The 21,584-nt window shown below is 42.7% G+C and overlaps 1 protein-coding gene across 2 annotated transcripts in view; it reads left to right on the top strand.

The window, feature by feature from the left end:
* ZNF827 (zinc finger protein 827) overlaps positions 1-21,584 on the top strand; it is a 169,801-nt gene that overhangs the window by 43,719 nt on the left and 104,498 nt on the right. For both annotated transcript variants that reach the window (XM_049631210.1, XM_049631209.1), the window contains 2 exons: positions 4,398-4,878; positions 21,340-21,573. In XM_049631210.1, the coding sequence (XP_049487167.1) occupies positions 4,398-4,878; positions 21,340-21,573 (715 nt within the window). The remainder of the gene's footprint in view (positions 1-4,397; positions 4,879-21,339; positions 21,574-21,584) is intronic.

The raw sequence follows: 21,584 nt of genomic DNA, 5'->3' as shown, positions 1-21,584 counted from the left end.
AGCCATGTAGTCTAATCCATCTGAATAGATCAGTGATCACCGTTTATAATTGTAGCTCTAAAAAAAATGTGATCAGACAGAACGTCTACTAATTTTAGGAAATAGCTCAGAAGATTAAAAAAAAAATTAAATCCATGATGTAATTTGTTTTCTATCATTTGCCTTTTTCTCCTGAGAGTAGCATGCCCTTCATCTTCAGAATCCATTTAACCAGGAGTTCTGGTTGGTTGGATTTAACTGAGCCTACTTAGTTTTTCCTTTCACCCTCCTCATCCTCTATCACCTCTTCCCAAAATAAAATCTCGTATCTTACACCTGCAAAGTGGGTTTCATTAGCAGGCCGAGACTTCAAAAGAAATGCCTTTAAAACTAAAATTTGTTTTCCTTACTATGTCCTACGCTGTGTTTAGAAATCAGGTCTGACAAATTTAAAGCTTCAGTGAGCAGAAAACTTGCATCTAGCCTGACACCTTGTAAGCTTGGTTTCAGCTCAGGGTCACATAAAACAACCTATTTATAAACCCATGGGGGAAAAAAAAAAAAGCTGGGTTTTCAATAGCAGGAACTACTGACCCTGAAGCTACAGGGAGATGAGTTGGGTGCCTTGATGATACAGACGGTCGGCCATGACAGTGTTACAGATGAGAGCCTCGAGGGCTTTGTGGGTCGCGGGGTCTCAGAATGCTTTCAGAACAAATCAATAACCAGTACAATAAAGCAGTTGTGTGAAATTACTACTTTATTCAAACTCATGGTGTCCTAACCTGTTGAGCTACGACTCCAGCTTTTGATAAGGGACGTGTGAGAAGGGCTCATGCAAGTTTAATTTTATCAAATGGTGTACTGTTTCTTTTCTCTGTTCTCCACCTCGCATATGGGCCATTTTCTTTCTTTAATTAAAGAATTCATGGTTTTGTTTGGATTCAACATACTTTAGAGAGATTTTGTAAGTATAGTCCACACAGGAATATGATGGCGGTGGTCTTGTGAATGGATAGCTTCTGCTTCTGCTGCATTCACCAGAGACTACAAATATGAATAGATTTTCTAAAACGAGTTCGGCCTGTGAAGTGGGGCAGTGTCACCTGTAGATTAAGATCTCAAGCTGTGTGCGGTCAGAAAGACCTTAGTTAGAATCTCAGTTCCACGACTTTAGTAGCTGTGAGACTTTGGGTGAATCATTTAACCTCTCCCAGCCTTTGTTTCCATTCATGGAGATAATCATCCAGTCTATCTCCTGGAGTCGTTATAAGGGTTAAATGAGATAATGGGCATAAAGCAACTTAATACAATGCCCGGCATGGAGAACACTCAGTAAATGTAGCCAACCTGGTCATTATTATCCAAAAGTTGTCTGATTTAGTGTTTACATTTGGAAATAGGTTAATGATGTGGTATAAAGAATTTACTCTAAATTTTATTGCCTTTTTCTTTTTGTGATATATCTTTAATGCTGAGAATTTAGAAAAAAAACTGGTAAACAACAAGAATATAAAATTGACCCTCACTCCCATCACACAGAAATCACCACTATTGTTATTCTAACATACATCCTTCTATAATGATGACATAGATTTATTTAAGACAAATTGGGATTCTCCTTTATTTGTTCAGTAAGGACTGTATTTACCGTGTCCTACCGGGTGCTGGGCACTGTACATTTTTTTGAAAACCTGCCTTTCCTCCTTCGTAGATCTCGCAAATGTTTTTATGGGCAGCTGAGGAAGGAGCTTGTAAATGCCTCCAGCTTCCTCAGGGTTATCTTAGATTTCCATTAAGTCTTTTACAACTTTCCTGGATGAGTGAGCATAGGGGAATTAAATGTGAAATTCGTAAGCTAAGATTGAACAGAAAAGGTGAGGACTGCTAAAATAAAGAACACTGATGAAGTAATGGTAAGAAACTGGACAAGGGTCAGAGCGCTGAGCTCTGCCAGTCTCAGGCCTGCCATTTAAGGAGCTGTGATTCCCAAGGATGCCCCTTCCCTGTCTGGCCTGGTCCCCTAAGGGGGTGGAGCAGATGTTTGCCAAAGTTTTCCTTATGTCCATCCGACCACCACCAGGAGATGGACCTAATGATGTAACAGTGCCTTCTATTCCCAGCCCTTAGGTGCCCCGTGCAAAATGACCAGTCAGTAAGGACGTCTCTTACGTGGCCTGGAAAGAATGATATGCTTTAGACAAGCATTTCTTCACGTTAGCAGACTTGGAGGGATTTTAAAGCCAGTGTTAGGCTAAAGAGATTACAGTTATAACAGAAAGTGCTTTTCTGTCAGGACAGAAGGGAAGAAACCACAGCTGGAAGGTAGAGAGAATACTTCTCTCGAAGGCCAAATGCGACATACAGCCCCTTTGGGAAGGTGTAGCTCAAATAAAACGATAAGTGCGAAAGTCAACACCTCGGCCACTGTTTTTCCTTTAAACCGACACTGATTTTTCCACAACTAAATATAGCAAGGCCAGGATCTGGTGGAAGAGAAGCCACGTAAAATACTTGAGCGCAGACTCTTTTCAGTCCAGGGCTCCCTTTCGCCTTGAGGACTTGGGCTCTCTCTCTGTCCTTTTCCTTCTTCCAGAAGCTGCTTCCAGAGCTCCTGTTCTTGGATTAGCTCCTCTACTCTCCTGGGTCAATAGATGTAAGGACACTTCTGAAACGGAATCTGCCCCACCGCGCTGCTCCCAAGAAAGCATTCTGCCCCGTGACCTTTACCACCTGGTTCCTGGGCATGCCTTTGGCAGCATCTGCCAGGATCCTGTGGGGCTGTGCCCGAACCCCCCCAGGGTGCCTGCTCCTGTGTGAATTAGGTGGACCTTTCTGTGAGAAAGCAAATGAAATGATCAGCTCCAGAGTGAGATCTCTTTGTTGTGACAGAACAGAGAGAGGTGATGTTAACGACCAGTGACAAACGGGTACCTACCCCCAGCCCCTCCCAACCTGGCAGAGCGGAAGCATTTTAACAAGCAAGGCCTTGCTGCAACTGAATTTAAGTTTATATGTTTTTTTCTGAGAAATTTATGCTTTGGGGGACCCAGAACCTCTTCGACTGTTTTTTTCAAAAAGCCACAGTGGGGTGCTATAGCGACAGGATCTCACCATTAACTTTTAATTTCTTTGCTTTTGTTGGTCACTTAACATTATTTAAAAGTATGTTTTGGCTGGTGAATAATGCTTTTGGATTGCATTCAGAATGCATAAACAGCTGTAGTAAAACTTGCTCTTTTGGACAGGAAGCCTATGCAGAGGGTCCAGGTAGTGCAGTGAATTAACAAACTAGCCTTTAACCTTTGTTAGACCTGGGTTCAAATCCCGTTTAGGTCACCACTGGAAGATGAGGAGTCAGTTCTGTTTTGGTTTTGAAATCCCCATCACTTGTTTGTCCAGATCCCACAACTCCCCCAAATCATTTGGCCCAAATCTACACAATTGGCAGTTTCTACACAAGGGAGGGGCAGTCCTGAAATAGCAGGGTGTAGCAGGTCAGCCCTGAAGTACATTGGCAGAGCTGAATGGGGAAGTTACACGCTTATGAGCACCTGCCAGCTCGAAGCCTGGCTCAGGCCAGTGCAATGATTTCCTCACTTTCTCAAGCACTACATTTTGGTAGGGACAGGAAGAGAAAAGTTTCGTACAATTTCTACAGGTATTGTGCATGCGAGACTGGAACTGGATTTAAAAGTCTGCATTCTTCCATTGCCCACATCAGAATCTGGAGCCTGATAGAACCACGTTTGGAGACCCTGGTTTCACCTTGCTGAGAATACCTGGGGGAGATCAGACCTTGGTTTTTCTCCCACTCTGCTGTGCTTTCTTCATATGTAATTTTGCTTAAGCCACTTACTCTGGGGTCTCAGTCTCCCTGTCTATGAAACGGGAATACCCCGGAGACGTCATTTTCCACATTCTTAATTACCCAGAGAAGCATTTTGAAAATTGAAATTGTGTTTGCAAAACATAACTAATTCTCTGAGTGACAATAATTGGGTACACGCAACTTATTATTGTGAGAGGAATTGCTTGACAGGTTGCCTCTTTTGACCCCCAGCTGGTAATTATGTAAGTTCGAATTGTGCTGGGTTTATATTTTCTCCAAAGACCAACCGAGATGAGATGACTAAACTATTTGGAGGATTCTACTAAACACAGCCTCCATTGGCAGACAGCATCCTCAGTTGTGAGTGTGGCTCTAATAATGGACTCTTAACCTACGTGGACCTGCTTTATGTTTAGGGACGGACCTCATTACTTGGGGCACAGTAACAAAACTCTCCTCTGATGATTTTATTTCCTGGGCCAGCCCTGGTACTGTGAGGAAATTGTGGACGAATAGTCCGGATGTACGACGAGGCATTTTCCGTAAGCACATGGTGGACAGCTCATTCTTCTTGCTTCTCCGTCAGGTTCATCAGCACCAGGACCGGGGAGAGACCTTTCAGTGCCAGCTATGCCCTTTTACCTCCTCACGCCACTTCAGCCTGAAACTCCACATGCGTTGCCATCAGCATTTCCTGAGGACAGAAGCCAAGGTGAAGGAGGAGATCCCAGACCCAGATGTCAAGGGATCTCCCCACCTCAGTGACAGTGCCTGCCTGGGGCAGCAAAGGGAAGGAGGAGGGACAGAGCTAGTGGGGACCATGATGACGTCCAACACTCCAGAGAGGACTAGCCAGGGTGGGGCTGGCGTCTCGCCTTTGCTGGTGAAGGAGGAACCCAAGGAAGATAACGGCCTGCCAACCTCCTTTACTCTGAATGCTGCCGACAGGCCGGCCAACCACACAAAGCTGAAAGACCCCTCCGAGTATGTGGCCAACAGTGCGTCAGCATTGTTCAGCCAGGACATCTCTGTTAAGATGGCGTCTGATTTTCTCATGAAGCTGTCAGGTACTTGAATAGGGTTGTATTCTCTCTCTCTCTCTTTCTCTCTCTCTCTCTTTCTCTACCAGGATTCTCATCTGTAAAAATAAGCTGGTAGTACTAGGTGATTTCAAGAGCCCTTTGAATTCTGCTAGTTTGCACCTTCATGAATTTTCTCCTTGACTTTTTTTTTTTTTTCCAGTCCTTTGGAAGTAGGCATCTCTGTGGTTTGGGTCTAGAAACAACAGGTCTTGTTGATTTCCTTCTGGTTTTTTCCCCTTTATGGGTTCTTGTTATGGGGGGCAGGACACATGGTGAGCCAAATTGGTGACAGTTCTTTGTGTGACCTTGGGCCATATTTAACTTGTTTCTGCGTTTGGTTCTTTTAAAGTGCTTGTATGGAACATCTCAGTTTGCACTATTCAGTTTCTTTATTGCCTTAATTTGAAAGAGTTTTAAAGGACATATAAAGTCTCTGGATATATACACAGACTACTGTCGGGAGTTACAGTTTTAAAATTTGAGCAAATGATAAAGATTACCTTTACGTAATTTTTTCCACTGGAAAAATGTTTGTTGTAATAAAATACGCCTTACATGAAATTTACCATTTTAACCATTGTTAAGTGTATAGTTTTTTGGCATCAAGTACATTCCTGTTGTGTAACCATCACCACCGTCCATCTCCAGAACATTTCATCATCCCACACGGAAACCTTGTACCCATTAAACCATAGTTCCCCATTGCACCCTCCCCACAGCCCCTGGAAACGGCTATTCCACTTTCTGCCTCTATGAATTTAACTACTTTAGGTGCCTCATGTAAAGTGAAATTAAAAAAAAAAAACTTAAAAAAAAAATATTCTTTCTCACCTGCCCCATTGCCTTTTGGAAAGAAGATGAAGTAGGTTATCAATATTTATTATTAATTGACATCACATTCATTGTCAGCTTATACATGACGTTTTTTTTTGTTGTTGTTTTTTTCCTTTTTTCCCCCCAATTTCTTTGGTTAAGTTGTGGAGTTGAATAGGGGGTGTGGCGATATTGAGGGAGCACTATTTTTCCTGACTGTTTGGAAATGATAAAACACGATGTGGGATTGTGCTTCTACAGGTTACATTTTTAAAAGTATGATTTTAAATTGTAAAAGAGATGCGCAGGGTGGGGAAAGGTCGGCTGAGAGTTGGTTCTGTCTTTCAGTGAAGATGGCAGTCCCCACGATGATTTCCAAATGCCATTTCAGCTCTTTGGAGATTGACAATACCCTTTTAAATGGAGAATAATTGGTCACCGCCTTCCTTTAAATGGACTGTGAGTCGCATTTCACTAAATGTCATTGCCAGGTGAAATAGAGGTTCAGTTTTGCCCGCTCAGAAGTCCCTTTGCTCAGTGACACTTCAGGGCTCTCGGAATGTCCCCAGCACCCCAGATCTTTGCTCCTCAGGAGCATGCAATACTAGTTGGTAGTCATGGGGAAAAGCAGGGGACGGAAATGAGGCATCAGAAATGACCAGGAATGACCAACAGTGAGGCACGCCAGCCTGCCTACTGGCAGCCAGGGGTGAGGAGTCCTCGGCTGGAAATGGTCAGGCCACCCGGAGCCAAGTGCATCTGTCCATGGCCTTGAAGAACAGGGGACTCTCTCTTCCTCTCTACCCCTCTGCCTGCCTTCTCCCTCTTCTGCCCCAATCTAGGGGAAAATGTGCTTGCAGAGTCTTTGAGTTTTATATTTAAACATTTTGAAAATGTGGGGGAATGCATGCTTATAGTTTTCCTTTTGCTGTTGATCCTTCAGGCTTTGCCTCTGGTGGTGGTGGGGAGGTCACCGCTTCTTCTTTGATGGTCTCTCCCACCAATATTATAGCAAAAGGGGCTCCTTTTCTGGGCTCCTCCAGTGCACTCCTAAGGGAAGGAATGCAAATGGCATTTTCACTTAGCAGGGTTTCAACATGGGACATTTCCTTACTCAACAGCCAGGGGGACACTAGGTAGGGGTGAGTAGCTCTTAGTACCAGGGTTACTGCCTTTACTCCAGGACTGCAGGAAGTTTTTAAATCTGGAGGAGGGGGAGAGGCGGTGAAGGAAGGACTGGTCTTTGGATAAAACGCTGGTGTATAATCCACTACTCCCGCTGGGCTCAGGCTGTAATTAGCTCCAGACCCAGTCTCAGGGAGCATAAGATACAGCCTGCTGAGAGCCAGCACTGCAAACAAGAAAGACTCCAGAGAAGCCAGTCAGTGGGTTGGGGGTGAAAGACCCTCCCTGCACCAAAGCCTTACACTGTGATCTGTTTTCTCAGTTAGTTATTGATGGTACTTGTTTACAGTTTGGCAGTCAGAGTATTTACTGACTGATCAATTGGCATAAGGAAACAGATAACAAATGCACACTATTTATGCAAAAGGCCCATGCAGTTATTTTATGGTGGCTTACTAGAGGTCCTGAAACCTGACTTGTATGCACTGTTACCTAGCAACCTGTTACAAAGTCACCGGGGAGTGAGATGCATCGGTAATTTTTTTTGTGTGTGCATATTTGGATGTAAATGTAAACTTGGTGACTGTGGCAGTGCAGCCCGCAGGAGGAGAAGATACGTTAAAAGCAAAGGAATACATTTTCTGGAGGGATTTGTTTTTTCTTTAATTCCACTAACTCTCTGGTTGGTTGGGCCATATAATTGATAGCTGCTGTCACTGTGGTGCTCTACCTGGCTGTGTCTGTGAATATGATCCTGGGACCAAAAGGCCAGATCCCAGGGAGCTGTGGCTGAGTTTCTAGCTCTCGCCATCGTCAGATGTCGTGCAGTGGTGGTCAGTATGAGGCCTTGTCCCTTGGTGTCATAACGGCGCCATTGTTCTTGCGACGAATTTTGAGCTGGGCTCTGTGCGTGCACCTGCTGGGACTGTAGGGTGCAGCTGTTTGTGGGCACCGAGTCTGCGAGTCTCTGTGCCAGCCACATCACAGCAGAACTGGAGCACAGTGACAAATTCAAGCGTGTACATACCTACTTGTTTCCCAAAGAGAGATGGAAAACACTTGATTCTTTCTTGCTTGGTTATTAAGGGAAGTCTTTCTTGCTCCTTCAACTAAAACTAAGCATAAAGATGACTTCATGGAACCCAGAGGGATTAAAAATCGCTGGTAGAATGCTGTTTTAAACAGACTCTAAATCCTTCTCCCACCCCACCTCCGTTTTGAGGTTTCCCAGTATATGTGATTGTGAAATCAAACGCCTTCTCCGATCTATTAACAATTCCTCTGCCTGAGCCCACATTTAACATTCCATAGTCCTTCAAGATTAATGTGGCTCCCTAGAACCGAGCCTTCCAGGCTCAGCACTGGAATTGATTCAGAGAAGAGGATAGGGAAGCCCCCGCTGCTTTCTGGGCTGATGGAAAAAATCATTTTGTAAACTTCGCTCAGGGTTTCAGCCTCAGAGGTAGGCTGAGGGCTACAGCCCTACATATTTGCATAGATCTTTCTTGGGAGCCAGAGGCATCGGCAGGTCACGGACTGTCAGAGCAAGTGGGCTAGTGGTTGCGTGACTGGGATGTGCTGGGAGAGGTGCTCACCCAACCACAGAGTGCCTCAGTTCCTGCTGCTCCTGGGACCTCTTTTCCCTAACTAGCAGCAGTTCTAAACTAGCTGCACATTGTATGTACCTGGGGGAGTTTCTCAAAAATGCCTGGGCCCAGCCCCACTCCCAGAAGTTATGGTTTAATTGGTCTAGGAAAGGGCCTAGTCATTGGTGTTGTCTTTAGGATCTTCAGATGAGACAGTGGCTCAGCCGGTTAAGCATCTGACTTTGGCTCAGGTCAGAATCTCACGGGTCGTGACTTTGATCCCCGAGTTGGGCTCTGCACTGACAGTGCAGAGCCTGCTTAGGATTCTCTCTCTCCTTCTCTCTCTGCCCCTCCCCTACTTGTGCTCTCTTTCTCTCTCAAGATAAGTAAATAAACTTTTAAAAAATAAAAAATAAAATCCTCAAATGACTCTAATGTGCAGCCAGGACTGAGGCCCTGTTGACATGGAATGTGAACTTGGTACCTGAGAAAGTTTTTTCAGTACACCTTGGTTTTGTGGGGTTTTTAGTGTTTTTTGTTGCTGTTGGTGGTGGTGGTGGTGTTTGTTTCAAGTAAAGCTCTCTCCCCTTACTTTCTATCGCAGACCACTTAAAGGGGCCTGGTGGTGCAAGAAGGGTCTGGGGCACTCACCACAGGTCAATGTTGACATGAATGAGAGGCCTGGGTGAGTCATGTCTGTTGAGCCCCTTGTTTTTCCTTGTGGGGCCTCATGACAGGGGAGTGAAAAGAAGCATTTTAGTGTTCTCCAGTTGGAAACAGAAAGTCTCGAGACTCATCTAGAACATCAAAGAGCTGGGAGTGCCATCCTTAGAGGCCTGATTAACAGTTGCTTGCAATAGTCTTTGCATCATTTCTCTTCCTCAGAGCTATACTCTTCAAGATACAAAATTTAATTCTAACTCTCCATTTGTAACCAAGCAGTTGACAGAAACTTGGCATCTCCGGTCGCGGGCTGGGAATATCTTTTTGTCGCTGGTTTTCCAAAATAAAAGATACAAGTCATTTCAACTATTTTTAATTTGGAAAACGGGCAAAAAAAATTTTTTTTTATACTGTCTCCCACATTATATTAATTTTATAAAATTGAGTCTGAAATAATTCTAACTAGGCAGAGATGGCATTTTTAAAGCAGGGACTTATAAATGGGTACAGGCTGAATTGTTTCTGGTTTATTAGGAGCTCAGCGGTTACAATAGCAAAGGCTTTCTTGTATAAATACAGGTGATTTGGTGAATGTGTTTGTGTCCTATCTTGCCGTTTCCTGCAGGCCTTTGTTCTTTCTGCTTCTGTCTCTTTCACACAACTGGATGCATCTGCCCTCACAATACAGTTAGTCTGTAAATGGCAGCTGCCCTATCCTGCGATGCCTTTGTTTGTGCTGCTGGAGAAGGAGGGGTGGGAGATACCCAGTAAACCAGGTAGTCCTTATCTCCTGGTGGCTCTGATTGGCTTTCTATAAAACATCTTTACAAATGAGCCTTCTTGCAAGTAACTGCTGTCCTTGTGCCTGTCATGCCCTAAGACTTCAGTGCCAGTAGCCAGGGGCTCCCACTCCCCATCCCTGAACGTGCTTTCTCCAGTGGGTTTATTTTTAACAACCTTCCTTTATGCCCTCAGTTTGGCCCTTTTTATTTTATTTCATTTTATTGTTTTAAGATTTTTTTTTTTTTTAAGTAATCTCTACGTGGACCCAATGTGGGGCTCGAACTTACAACCCGGAGATCAAGAATCACATACCCCACTGAATGAGCCAACCAGGCGCCCTGACCTTACTTTTTAACCCTGCCCTGCTTTTCTCATGATGAGCACTCACTGATCATGTGACTGAAATTCTTGGTGTCAGAAGCTGCATTTAGGACCTTATCCGTGCAGGCAGCCTGAATATCCTTTTGAAATCCTGGATTTTTTTTTGACCCCAGTGGCGATTCATATATATGAGAGAGAGTGTGTCTCCTGTTTTTCAATGACTTGCCACTCCATGAGACAAGGACTGATCTGAGTCACAAAAGGAGCAGGTAGCCTTATAAGAAAGGGGGCCTGGAGTTATACACACATGTACAGAAATGTCTGCAGAGACTTTGTGACATCTACTCATTGTTTCTTATTTTTCCTCAGCAATCACTCAGGTAGTGCTTACTCTGTGCCATTTAACTCATTTGATTTTCATAACAACTCTGTAGGTAGAAAGTATTCGTATTCCCATTTTACAGATGAAAACTGAGAAACAGATTAAGAGACTTGTCCAAGTTTACACTCCTAAGAAGTGACTGAACTGGTTCCAGCATTCCCTCCCCAAGGCTGCCTATACCCCAAATCACAAAGTAAGGAGGCAGCACAATCAAACTTGGCTGTGTTCTTTGACCTTGTTTGCTGTCTCAGAGTTAAGAGTCCCCAGCAGGGAGCCATTCTCTGAATGCTGTATGTTAGACCCCATTGGAAGTTGCATTAATTCTTTTAGGCTTTTCAGGAATTACTTAGTGCAAATAGTAAAAACAGTAAGGCCAACTAATATTTCCGTAGGACTTTACAGTGCATGGCGTGTTTCCAAATACATTGTCTCGTGACAAGCATGTAGACAAAGAGCAAGACTCAACGAGATTAACTGTAAAAGGGTCATGACTGGAATCCAGATCTTTCTTTCCTCACTGTGTTGGATAGAGTATACCTAATTCTAGAATTGCCCTGAGAATAATTTTTTATCTTGATAGATCCTTGGGAAAATGTATCAAAGTCTGTGTTTCTGCAAACCTGTATCCAAGTCATTTTCTTCCTTTCTTCAGAAGTACATTTTCTTCTACTTGTTATTGTTCATTACTATTGTTTCTATTTCTACTACTATTTTCATATTACTAATCAAATGCGTCTACAGTGAGCGGGGCACTGTGCCAATTGCTTCATGCAATTTCTCATTTAACCCTCTTGAAAGCATAGAGGGTCAATATCACTAAACCTATTTTATAGATGAGGAAGTTGAGGCTTAACAGGTTTTAGCTACAAGGGAGAGAGCAAAGATTCAGCTCTGCCTAACTGCAAAGCCTTGGCTCATGACCACTTAATTAGCTATTACCTAATTTTTTTTCTCAGTTGAGTGAACTGTCTTTTGACCTCCGTCTGCTTCGCTGTTTATTTTCCTTGGCTTCAAACCATGGCATCATTTCTAATGCATGCTAATTCAGTCACTAATCTGGTTAAATTTTTTGTGTCTTCAAAATATATCTATAATCCATCCCTCTGCGTGCAGCGTCTCCTGGCCATCAGCTCACACCTAGCCAGCTTGCCCCTTTAGCTGCCCTCCCTGGTGCCTTCTCCACCCCAGCTGCCCCCCTCTAGGCCCTCCAGTGACATTCTAACAGACTCTTCTTCTAATACCTCTTGCATCAGGTTATGCCCCTGGCTGGCTTCTTTCTACAGAGTAACCATATCTTCACTCCTGTCTGGAAAAATGTTGACAGTCCTCACCAGCTCATACATAACACGCCTCTCACTACCGTCTCTCTGAATTCACTCATGTTGTTCCAGGGGTCTGGTAATTTGAACTGTGGCGTCCCATAGATCTTCCCCTTTGTTAAGTAAAATGCGGGAGGGGCGGAATAAGAATTTTCAAAAAAGAATAATTTTGTTCTTAAAACTAAGTTAACTATTTTAATGCACCTCTGACACGCAGTGGTTCTGCATCTTTGTAGAGAATTTCTAGCAATGTTGGGGCCCAGTCCTGTGATGCCCGCCCCTACTGTGTGGCCTATGCAAATGCTGGCCATCCTTCAAAGAATATTTTGGTTCCCCCTTCTTCAGTAGAGCCTTTTCCTGTTATTCTGGTCTTTACTGCCAACCGTCCCACCCCCTGTGAATTCCAGTGATATTTAGAGTCTTTATCGCTCAGGTTGGTGGTGGTATTATTTGTGTAGTTCATTCTATTGCTTGTGTATTATTAGTCTTGCCTCTTGAACTGTTTCAAGTTGCTGTGGTTTGTGTTGGGGTGGGAGGAAGGGAACAGATAATGTTTCTTTTGTAACATCTTTATCTTTGTACCATCCATGATGCATTTCATGATGGATTATAAGAAAGATATTCCATTAGTCATGTCCTAGAAGTCAGGTTTTCTGAGGCTGTGATATTACTTCACTTAAAAAAGATTTGCAAATTCACAATCAGCTCCATAGTGCTAGAAGAAAGAAGATGGAGCAGAGGGGGGTCTGCGGAAAGGAGGCAGCTGTTCAAAGGGAGCCTTGAAGGCTGTGAGTCCCTTGGTGTGGTCTCGAGTCCTGTGTTCCAGGCCCTCAGCTTGTAAGGCCAAGTCTGAGAACTGGAGTGTCTCACACAGTTAGTTCAGTACCAAACTCATCCACAGTTTGGCGGCTCAAACTAATAGCCATTTACTTAGCTTAGGGTTTTGTGAATTGGCAATTTGGGCATGGTTTGAGCAGGGTGCTTCTTTGGGTCTCTCCAGGCTGACCCATCCATCTAAAGTCCGTGGCCACATGGGCTGGGGGAGGGCTGGTCTAGCAAAGCCTCAGCTAGGATGAATTCTCCCTGTTCCTCAGAGTCTCTCACCCTTCAGTGGGCTAGCCCAGGCTCGTTCACACGGCAGCCGGGCGTGGTTCCAAAGGAAAGAGTGGAAATGCACAAGGCCTTTGGAGGCTAGGCTAGGAACTGGCCCAACCTCACTTCCACCACCTTCTGTTGACCAAGGCACGTCACAGCTCCAGCCCAGATTCAGGGAGTGGGAGAATATACTCCACCTCTTGATGGGAGGAGCTGCAAAGTCCCATTCCAGGGGTGTGGGGCTTCAGGGAGGGAATCCTTATGGCTTTTTTTTTTTTTTTTTAAGTAAGCTCTGCATCACGACCCCAAGATCAGGAGTCGCATGGACCCCAAGATCAAGAGTCACATGCTCTACCGACTGAGCCAGCCGGGCGCCCCTCCATTATGGCCATTTTATAGTCTACCACAGCCTAGAGTTCTTCAAACTCTCTGGGTGTTCCACAATGACAAAAATCATTTAACAACTGATGTGTAAACCAGAATGTCAGCATGGTAATTTAAAATGACAAGTATAACAATCAAGAGGAGATGTCATTTGGGGCAGATGGTCACCAACTTCCCTGAAAAGTGTTGGAAACATATTATCCAATCTTTAGGTTTTCTTTTTCAAGTCTCAAATCACTTCATGCTGTTCATACATACAAATCACTTCACTGCTGTTCATACATTTCATTCTTTGTACGTGTTAATAGAATAAATTTAAAATGCAGCTTTCTTTCACATCTACTCTTGCCTTGATTGGTTCTTCAGGACTTGTCCTTCCTGCTCTCGACATGGGAGATACCCTGTCTGTTAAGCAGATTACTGCAGATAGCTACTTTTGCTCATGATGTGTTGATTTTGCTAGTTTAGTTCATGGAGGAAAACCTTATTTATTTATTTTACAGTTCTTGAGGCACCGCTCATTGTTCTTACCCTTGACCCTGCCCTGGAGGCTGTTTTGTTTCCCTTTTGTCACTGTGTGTATACTGTGGTCGTAGCTGTCATAGGGGACTTGTGTGGTTTTGCTTTGAGGACACTAATACAGAAATAAAGATGAGCCCAGGTGGGGATTAATGAGAAATATGAGATGGTTAAAACTTCGCTAAACACTAATTATAAAACTACTTAAGGCAAATTAAGTAGTTTACCTTATTAGAGAGCAACATTTAAAAATATTTAGCTAATGTCTTAAACATTCTATTTGAATATAATATGCTTAGCATCTAAAAGCAATGCTCCACTATAATTAATTATTATTGAACTAAATCTTGGCCTTCCTTATAATTTTAGAAGGCAGTTTATTTTTTTTCTCACCTAAAGTGCATCAGGTTGTCAAATAATCCCAGGTCCTGCCAGATCATATGTACTTGCATATACTGCTAAGGGGACTTGGGTAGTTATTTGTAATATGGGGGGTTGAGCTCTGATTCTGGTTCTGTCATTAATGATCTGTGTGCTTTTCAACAGGTCATATCATTCTCTGAGCCTGTGTTTACTTATCATGAAATAAAGGAAGCGGAAACAGTAATGGTTTTCACTTCATTTTTTAAAGAATAAACTCATTTTTTTCAAACAGAATCTGAAGTGCAGACTCAATATGTAAAACACACAGAATGTGTGTTTTTTAATATAACTTTATTTTTTAAGTTCACATTTCTTGTATGTATTTATTCAAACAGTCCAGCAACCAGAGCCAAGTTGCTGCGTGATAAGCACACAACATGCAATTAATGTTACGGTCGAGAGAGGCCATGTAGCAGCGTGAGCCCCTAGGACATTTCTGAATTTACTTTGCCGATTGCACTTTCAAGAAACACCACTTACACAGGGATGTTGTGGCCAATGAGAGTAGACGTGTAACAATTCGCCTTGTAATCTCAAGATGCCTTTAATTAAATTTATTCAGCTGCTTGAAAAAAGAGTATAATAATGAAAAGTTTTTGCTTCCAAGTTGACAACATTTAAGCAACCGCCCTCGTTCCTTATCATAAGACCAGAAGCATTTAACACTTTCTCTATGCAGTAAAGCCACTTGTGATTCAATAGTAACCACTTCAGCTTTGCTCCATGGACTGTTATTTGGAAATTTATTTAATCTCTCTAGTCTCAGATTCCTCAGCTGCAAAATGGGACAGTAGTACGGTTGCTGTGAAGAGCCAATAAATTATTTCAAATAAACTAACACTTAGCATACTTCCTGGTCCACTTTAAGTGCTTTGTAAATGATAGACTAGATATATCTGTGTATCTGCACTTGTCTGTCTGTCGGCCACGATCAGAAGCTTCACCAAAGTAGATACACTTGAACCCACCCTGGCATTTAATTTAAGGTAGTGGCTCTCAACCAGAGGTGTGCACGGGGGACAGCTGGCAGTGAGTTTTTGTTTTCATGATGGGGTAGTGCTGTTGGCATCTAGTGGGTAGAGGCCTTAGATGCTGCTAAACATCTTACACCCGCACAGGACAGCCCTCCGCGGCAAATTTACCCTGCCCAGAATGTCAGTTGTGCTGAGGGTGAGAAAGCCTGATGATGTAAGGCAGGCACATGGACTCCAGGAGGATCACAACTGTACAGTTTTACATGGACATACATGCTCAGGCCTGAATTTTTTGAAAGATCAGTGAGCCAGTCTCCTCCTTATTAATGACGTATTCCTAGAGCTCTGCCACTCCTGTAATAATGGGAGGCAATGTGTTATAAGTGATAACGAAACTCAATTAACTTGTCAACACAAGTAAAAATTAGGGGTCTCCATTACAACACAGATGACTGTGCACATTTCTAAATTAAGTTTTAAATTAGTTTAAAGAATCTTAAAAACTTAAATTGGAAACAAACATTTGTTGGGACCCCTGAAGCTTATCCTAGGATTCCTTGGAACACTGTTTGAAAACCACCAATCTGTGGCCCCTTCCAAGTCCAAGAGCCTGGCTGTGCTGAAGGGTGAGGTAGTAAATAAAATCCTTCATGGCCTACCTTTTTCATGTAGCATTTCAGCATTCACAAAATTGTTAGATTCTTTAAAAAGAATTTTTTTTCTATGTTTATTATTTATCTTTGGGAGAGAGAGAGAGAGACAGACAGAGGACAAGAGGGGGAGAAGCAGAAAGAGACAGAGGAACACACAGGATCCGAAGCAGGCTCCAGGCTCTGAGCTGTCAGCACAGAGCCCAACACAGGCTGGAACCCAAGAACTGTGAGATTGTGACTTGAGCCGAAGTCAGACGCTTAACCCACTGAGTCACCCAGGTGCCCCCCACAATTGCCAGATTCTGAGCTGAAAGAGAGTCCTGTCTTATTAAATGCAGGGAAAGTGTCATCTTCTTCCTTCCCCGGAGGGAATGGACAAAACAGAAGAGCAGCGGCCATGGTGCAGTCCATTCTTCCTCTTCCACCTTCTTAGATCTTGACAAAATTCCTTCCTGCAGAAAGGGACGTTTTCTGTCCCTTACCTCTAGGTCATGTCCCACCTTTCCCTTATAATTAACAAAGCCTAGTTCACTCCATATCTCTTATTTCCAAAGCCCATAGTCCAACCTCTTAAGGTAGTATCCCTCTCAGAAGCGCTTGGAGGGAAAGGAGAGAGCTTGGGTGCATTTTCGGCCAGAAACCTTGAAGCCTAGTGTCTCTGTGATTTGGAAGGTTTGGTTTATTAACCTCTTGGGCTCTTAGTTCCCTCACTTATAAAATAAGGGTAGTAATAATATCTACCTCCTGATTGATGGAAGCACCAATTTTTGTTAACTTCTCAAATGCTAGGTGTGTGCATTATTATTAAGGAAATTTATAGAATTGTCCTGGGGGAGTTGGAGCACTTGGAAGGGATCTCAGCGTGAACTGATCACCCTTTGCTATAAAGAGGGATATATATATATATATATATATATATATGTATATGTGTGTGTGTGTATTTTTTTTAATCTTTGCCTATTATAATTGGAAATTTGGGATAATTTTATCCCAGTGGCTTTCCTATTCATTTCCCATATGAATCTTTATCTTACATCCTTTTTAAATCCTCAAAAAGCTGATTTATTTCCTTTAAATGGCAGCCCAGCTCTATTTGAGTGTGTGAACTTACAGGTACACATAATTTATAATCAAAGTAGCTCAGGTCCTAAAATGTTGGGAACAGAGGCCTCTTGATTATGGGGCTTCCTCACTGCATTAAAAGTGGAGTATCTGGAAACTTTAAGATACATAAACAGAAGTCAGGGTAAAGGCTGTGAAAGTCTTTTACGAATTGAGTTCCATATGCGCACAGATTTTTGTGTTGGGAAGAATGAAGTAAAGACTAGGCAGTGAATTGTAAATTGTTCCTTTTTTCATAGCAGTTTCCCCAAACAACAAAAAAAAGAAAACATCTTTAATTCGACCTTTTTCTGTAGAAAGAGAATGGGTCTTTTTTAAAGTAAGATAAAAAGACAAAAGCAAGATAATAAAAAACTATGGCAATTATTCAGTCAGATTAATTTTAAAATGTAAGCTTTATGTACTATTTTTAGTATAAATATTTCTGGTAATTAAAAGATAAGAGGGTAGGGGCACCTAGGTGGCTCAGTCGGTCAAGCGTCAGACTTCAGCTCAGGTCATGATCTTGCAGTTTGTGAGTTCGAGCCCTGCGTCAGGTTCTGTGATGACAGCTCAGAGCCTGGAGCCTGCTTCGGATTCTGTCTCTTTCTCTCTCTCTCTGTCTCTCTCTCTCTCTGCCCTTCCCCTGCTCGTGCTCTGTTTCTCTCTCTGTCTCTAAAAAATAAATAAACAAAAAAAAGTTTTTTTAATAAGAGGGTAGCCTTCATATTTCTATTTTACATGTGTTTGGGAAATTAAATTGGGAAATTACAAGTGTTTGGGAAATTAAAACTTGGGCAAATGAGTGTTTCCCACATTGTTTTTGTGTGTGTGATCTGTTGCTAACTATATTTACATTTCCCCAGAAAGTTACTAGTGTTATGTCATTCTTGACATTGTCAGAATGAAAACCATGTATGAAATGTCTGCACATTTATAATCCAGCAACATACCAGCTTGCCTATTGTCTTTTTAAGTGTCTTACTGAAGTTCTGTTAAATCTGAGTTGTACTAACAATGCTAATTTTTTTTTCTGAAATCTTATGTATGTATGCATGTATCGTAACTAATAACTTCTAGAAGCTGGTTATATCTTCAGAGAGTGTCAGCTTAAGGTTGCTCTCTCTAGAAATTGGGATTTTGCTTCTAGGGCTTCGATAGTTTCTCTTTCCTAACCTCACCTTAGAACTTTAAAAAGTTTTAACATAAAAGATACAGAACATTTTTAAAAGTACATAATTTTGTATATTATTCCTTCCTTCCCAAAGAATCACGATTTCAGACTTAATAGACAAAACACCACTTAATTATTCTGTTGTGACTAACTAGGATACTTTTGGAAAAGGATTTTATGAAGGGTTCTGGAAGAAAGGAATAGGGCCAGAGAGGGCCCTCCCACTCCCTTCACCAAAAGTGGTTGAAAGGAGAGAAGTATGCTAAATAAACAAAGTCCTCTTAGGAGGCACCCTCCTGGTTGAGGTCAGAAATACATGAGGATTGCTTTAGAGACCATCATTGTTCTCTTTGGTTTAGATTCTGATGGCATTGTCCCCAAAGGGTCAAATTTTGTTTTATTTTATTTTATTTTATTTTATTTTATTTTATTTTATTTATTTTTTTAAAGTAATCTCTATGCCTAACGTGGGGCTCAAACTCACAACCCTGAGATCAAGAGTCACATGCTCTATTCTCTGAGCCAGCCAGGTGCCCCAAAGGGCCAGATTTGGACCTCTTTTCTTGAAATTTTTCTGGACTTCTCCTTTAGTAATGCCAGAGTCCAAGTGAATGATTACTCACAGATACCTCAGTAAGTGCTATGGTGTAGATAGCAAAGCTTTTATCTCTAGGTCTTTTTCCCAGTCTAATGATCAGATCCAAGGAAAGCACTTCTGATATTTTGGGATTCTTAGTTTTTGTTTTCTACAAGTAATAGTGAAGCACCATCAGATGTCACTAATTTGTAGCTACCATATTTTATTAATTCCACAAATACATATTGAGCACCTCATATGTGCTAGGCACTCTTCTAGGCACTCAAGATACATCAATGTTAAGGTCATTGCTTTCTTGAAGCCTACCCTTGAGTTAGGGAAACAGACCATAATGGTTAATATAATAAATAAAAACAAAATTATACGGTATATGATTAGTCTGCTTGGGCTGCCATACCAAAATATCAAGGACTGGTGGCTTGAACAAAAGAAACTTACCTCTAACAGTTCTGGAGGCTGGAGGTCTGATGAAGGTGTTGGCAGGTGTGGTTTCTTCTGAGGCTACCCTTTTTGGCTTGAAGATGTCCACCTTCTTGCTGTGTTCTCCCATGATCTTCCTTCTGTGTGCATGCCTGCTGGTGTCTCTTCTTATGGGACATCAATCATATTGGGTTAGGGCCCCACCCTGATGCCCTCTTATAACTTTGATTATTTCCCTGTCTCCAAGTACAGCCACAATGTGGGTTAGAGCTTCAACATAAGAACTGGTAGGGGTGGGTACAATTAAATCCTTAACAATAAGTTATCAAGTGATAAGTATTTTGGGGAAAAGAAGAAGATTAGAGTAAGGTAGGAGACACTGGGTGTACTATGGGGTGGGGATTGCAATTCTGAATAGGATAGTCAGGGTAGACTTCATTGAGAAGGTGGTATTTGAAGGTCAAATTACATTCACGTGTTGTTTATAGCACAGGGACCCGAAGTGGAGGAGTGGTGAGGTGGAGGTAGGTAAGGGTGGAGGTCAATAAGGAACCTAGGGTGGGCAGCTCACAGAACTAGGTTCTAGTGCCAGCTGTGCATCTTTCTGGTGGTAACACTTCCAAATGTCACGTTAGCCTTCCAAGGTCCAGTTTCTAAATACGCTGATCTGTGTAAACTTGTGATTCCAGAATGTATATCCTTAGAGGGAACCAAGGGAGAAAGGACTTTATGGTTGTGTATAGGCTACGGTAGGTGGTGGGCAACAAGTCAAAAGCTTTGTGGATTTATCTTTATCTTCTTTTGTGTTAAGCGGGAATGGGCTTTTGGCTCATCTAATAAGTGTTACTAAGAAATGTATATTAGGAAGAGATCTTCTTTCTCAAAAGACCGACACATCTAACATAACCAACCTAAAGGTCCTACTGCATGGCCCATTAAAGGGGAGCAAGATGCCTGGGAAAGTGGCCAGTGGTGGAAGAGGATGCTTGTCTTCCTTCTTGGTCTTTCCCAGGGAGTGAGTAGCTCAGTTAGGGAAGGCTTGTTATGGTGTAGCCAAGCCACAGAATCCATCCCATAATAGACCAGTTAGCTCTGCCCTGACCGCACACTCCACACCAACCACCCATGCTAAAAATGGAAAAAAGGACATTAGTGGAAAAACTGGAGAAATCTGAATAAAATCTGGAGTTTAGATCATAGTAATGTGAATTTCTTAGTTCTGACGAATGCACCATGGTTATGTAAGATATGAGCATCGGGGAATGCTGGGCGAAGAATATATGGGAACTCCGTGAACCATCTTGCAACTTCTCTGTGAATCCACAATTATTTCAAGATAAAAGCATTTCTTTTAAAAAATGCCCATTGTGAGGGGCGCCTGGCTGGCTCAGTCAGTGAAGCATGTGACTCTTGATCTCAGGGTTGTGAGTTCGAGCCCCACGTTAGATGTGGAGGTTACTTAAAAATAAAATCCTTAAAAAAAAAAATGCCCAACGTGGGCTTAGAAATGACTTGAACCACAGATGCGGATTTATTCACCGTGACTGGAAAACAGTTCCAAGTGCGTGCCCCAGTGTTCGAGGGTCAGGAACGTCAGTTTATAATAAGGCAAGAGTGGGATATCTCTAGTTTGAGCTTTTCTCTGGCAAATTCGTCACCTTCCCACCCCACCCCAGGTTTCGGCTTTGGGGACTGCCTCTGACTCATGTTTCTATTGAATATTTTCTGGCAGGATAATTGCCTGAAAGCATTATTTTATAATAGGATTAAGTGGGAAGAATGCTTATAGGTCAGGGAGGCAGCAGCATATACAGGAAAGAAGACATTTGGGGAAACCAGAGAGAAAATGACCACTTTGTAGAGGCAGCACTTCTTCAACTATGATGGGTTCCAAAGATTCAGAAGCCCACACTCTTCAGAGTCCTGTGCTCGCAGAGCGTGTTGTATTTTTTTCTGCCCAGGTCCCATCCTATTTTGATCGGGTTGTGGTCCCTCTTGCTGTTGGCACACTGATTGTGCATTCCATATCTCATTAAGTCCGGGGGCAGCTAAGAGGGGGGGGGGGGTGGCCTTTTGTATATGTATATATACAATACCTTTCTTCTTCTGACAGCTGCGAATCAGAAGGAGCCCATGAATCTTAATTTTAAAGTGAAAGAGGAGCCGAAGGAAGAAGAGGCCTTAAGTGCCGCTTTGCCTCGGTCCAGCTATGTGTTCAGCCCGGAATCTGAAGTGTCAGCCCCAAGCATCGCTGAGGACACCCTTAAGCCCCAGGAGGGGAAGGGGAACGTGCTAAGGCCGGATATGTCAGTCAAAGCAGCGTCCGAACTTCTCATGAAACTATCAGGTACTTGGTTT

Source organism: Panthera uncia, chromosome B1 (genome assembly GCF_023721935.1).
Source record: "Panthera uncia isolate 11264 chromosome B1, Puncia_PCG_1.0, whole genome shotgun sequence".
NCBI classification, from domain to species: domain Eukaryota; kingdom Metazoa; phylum Chordata; class Mammalia; order Carnivora; family Felidae; genus Panthera; species Panthera uncia.
This window is presented reverse-complemented; position numbering and strand designations above follow the sequence as displayed.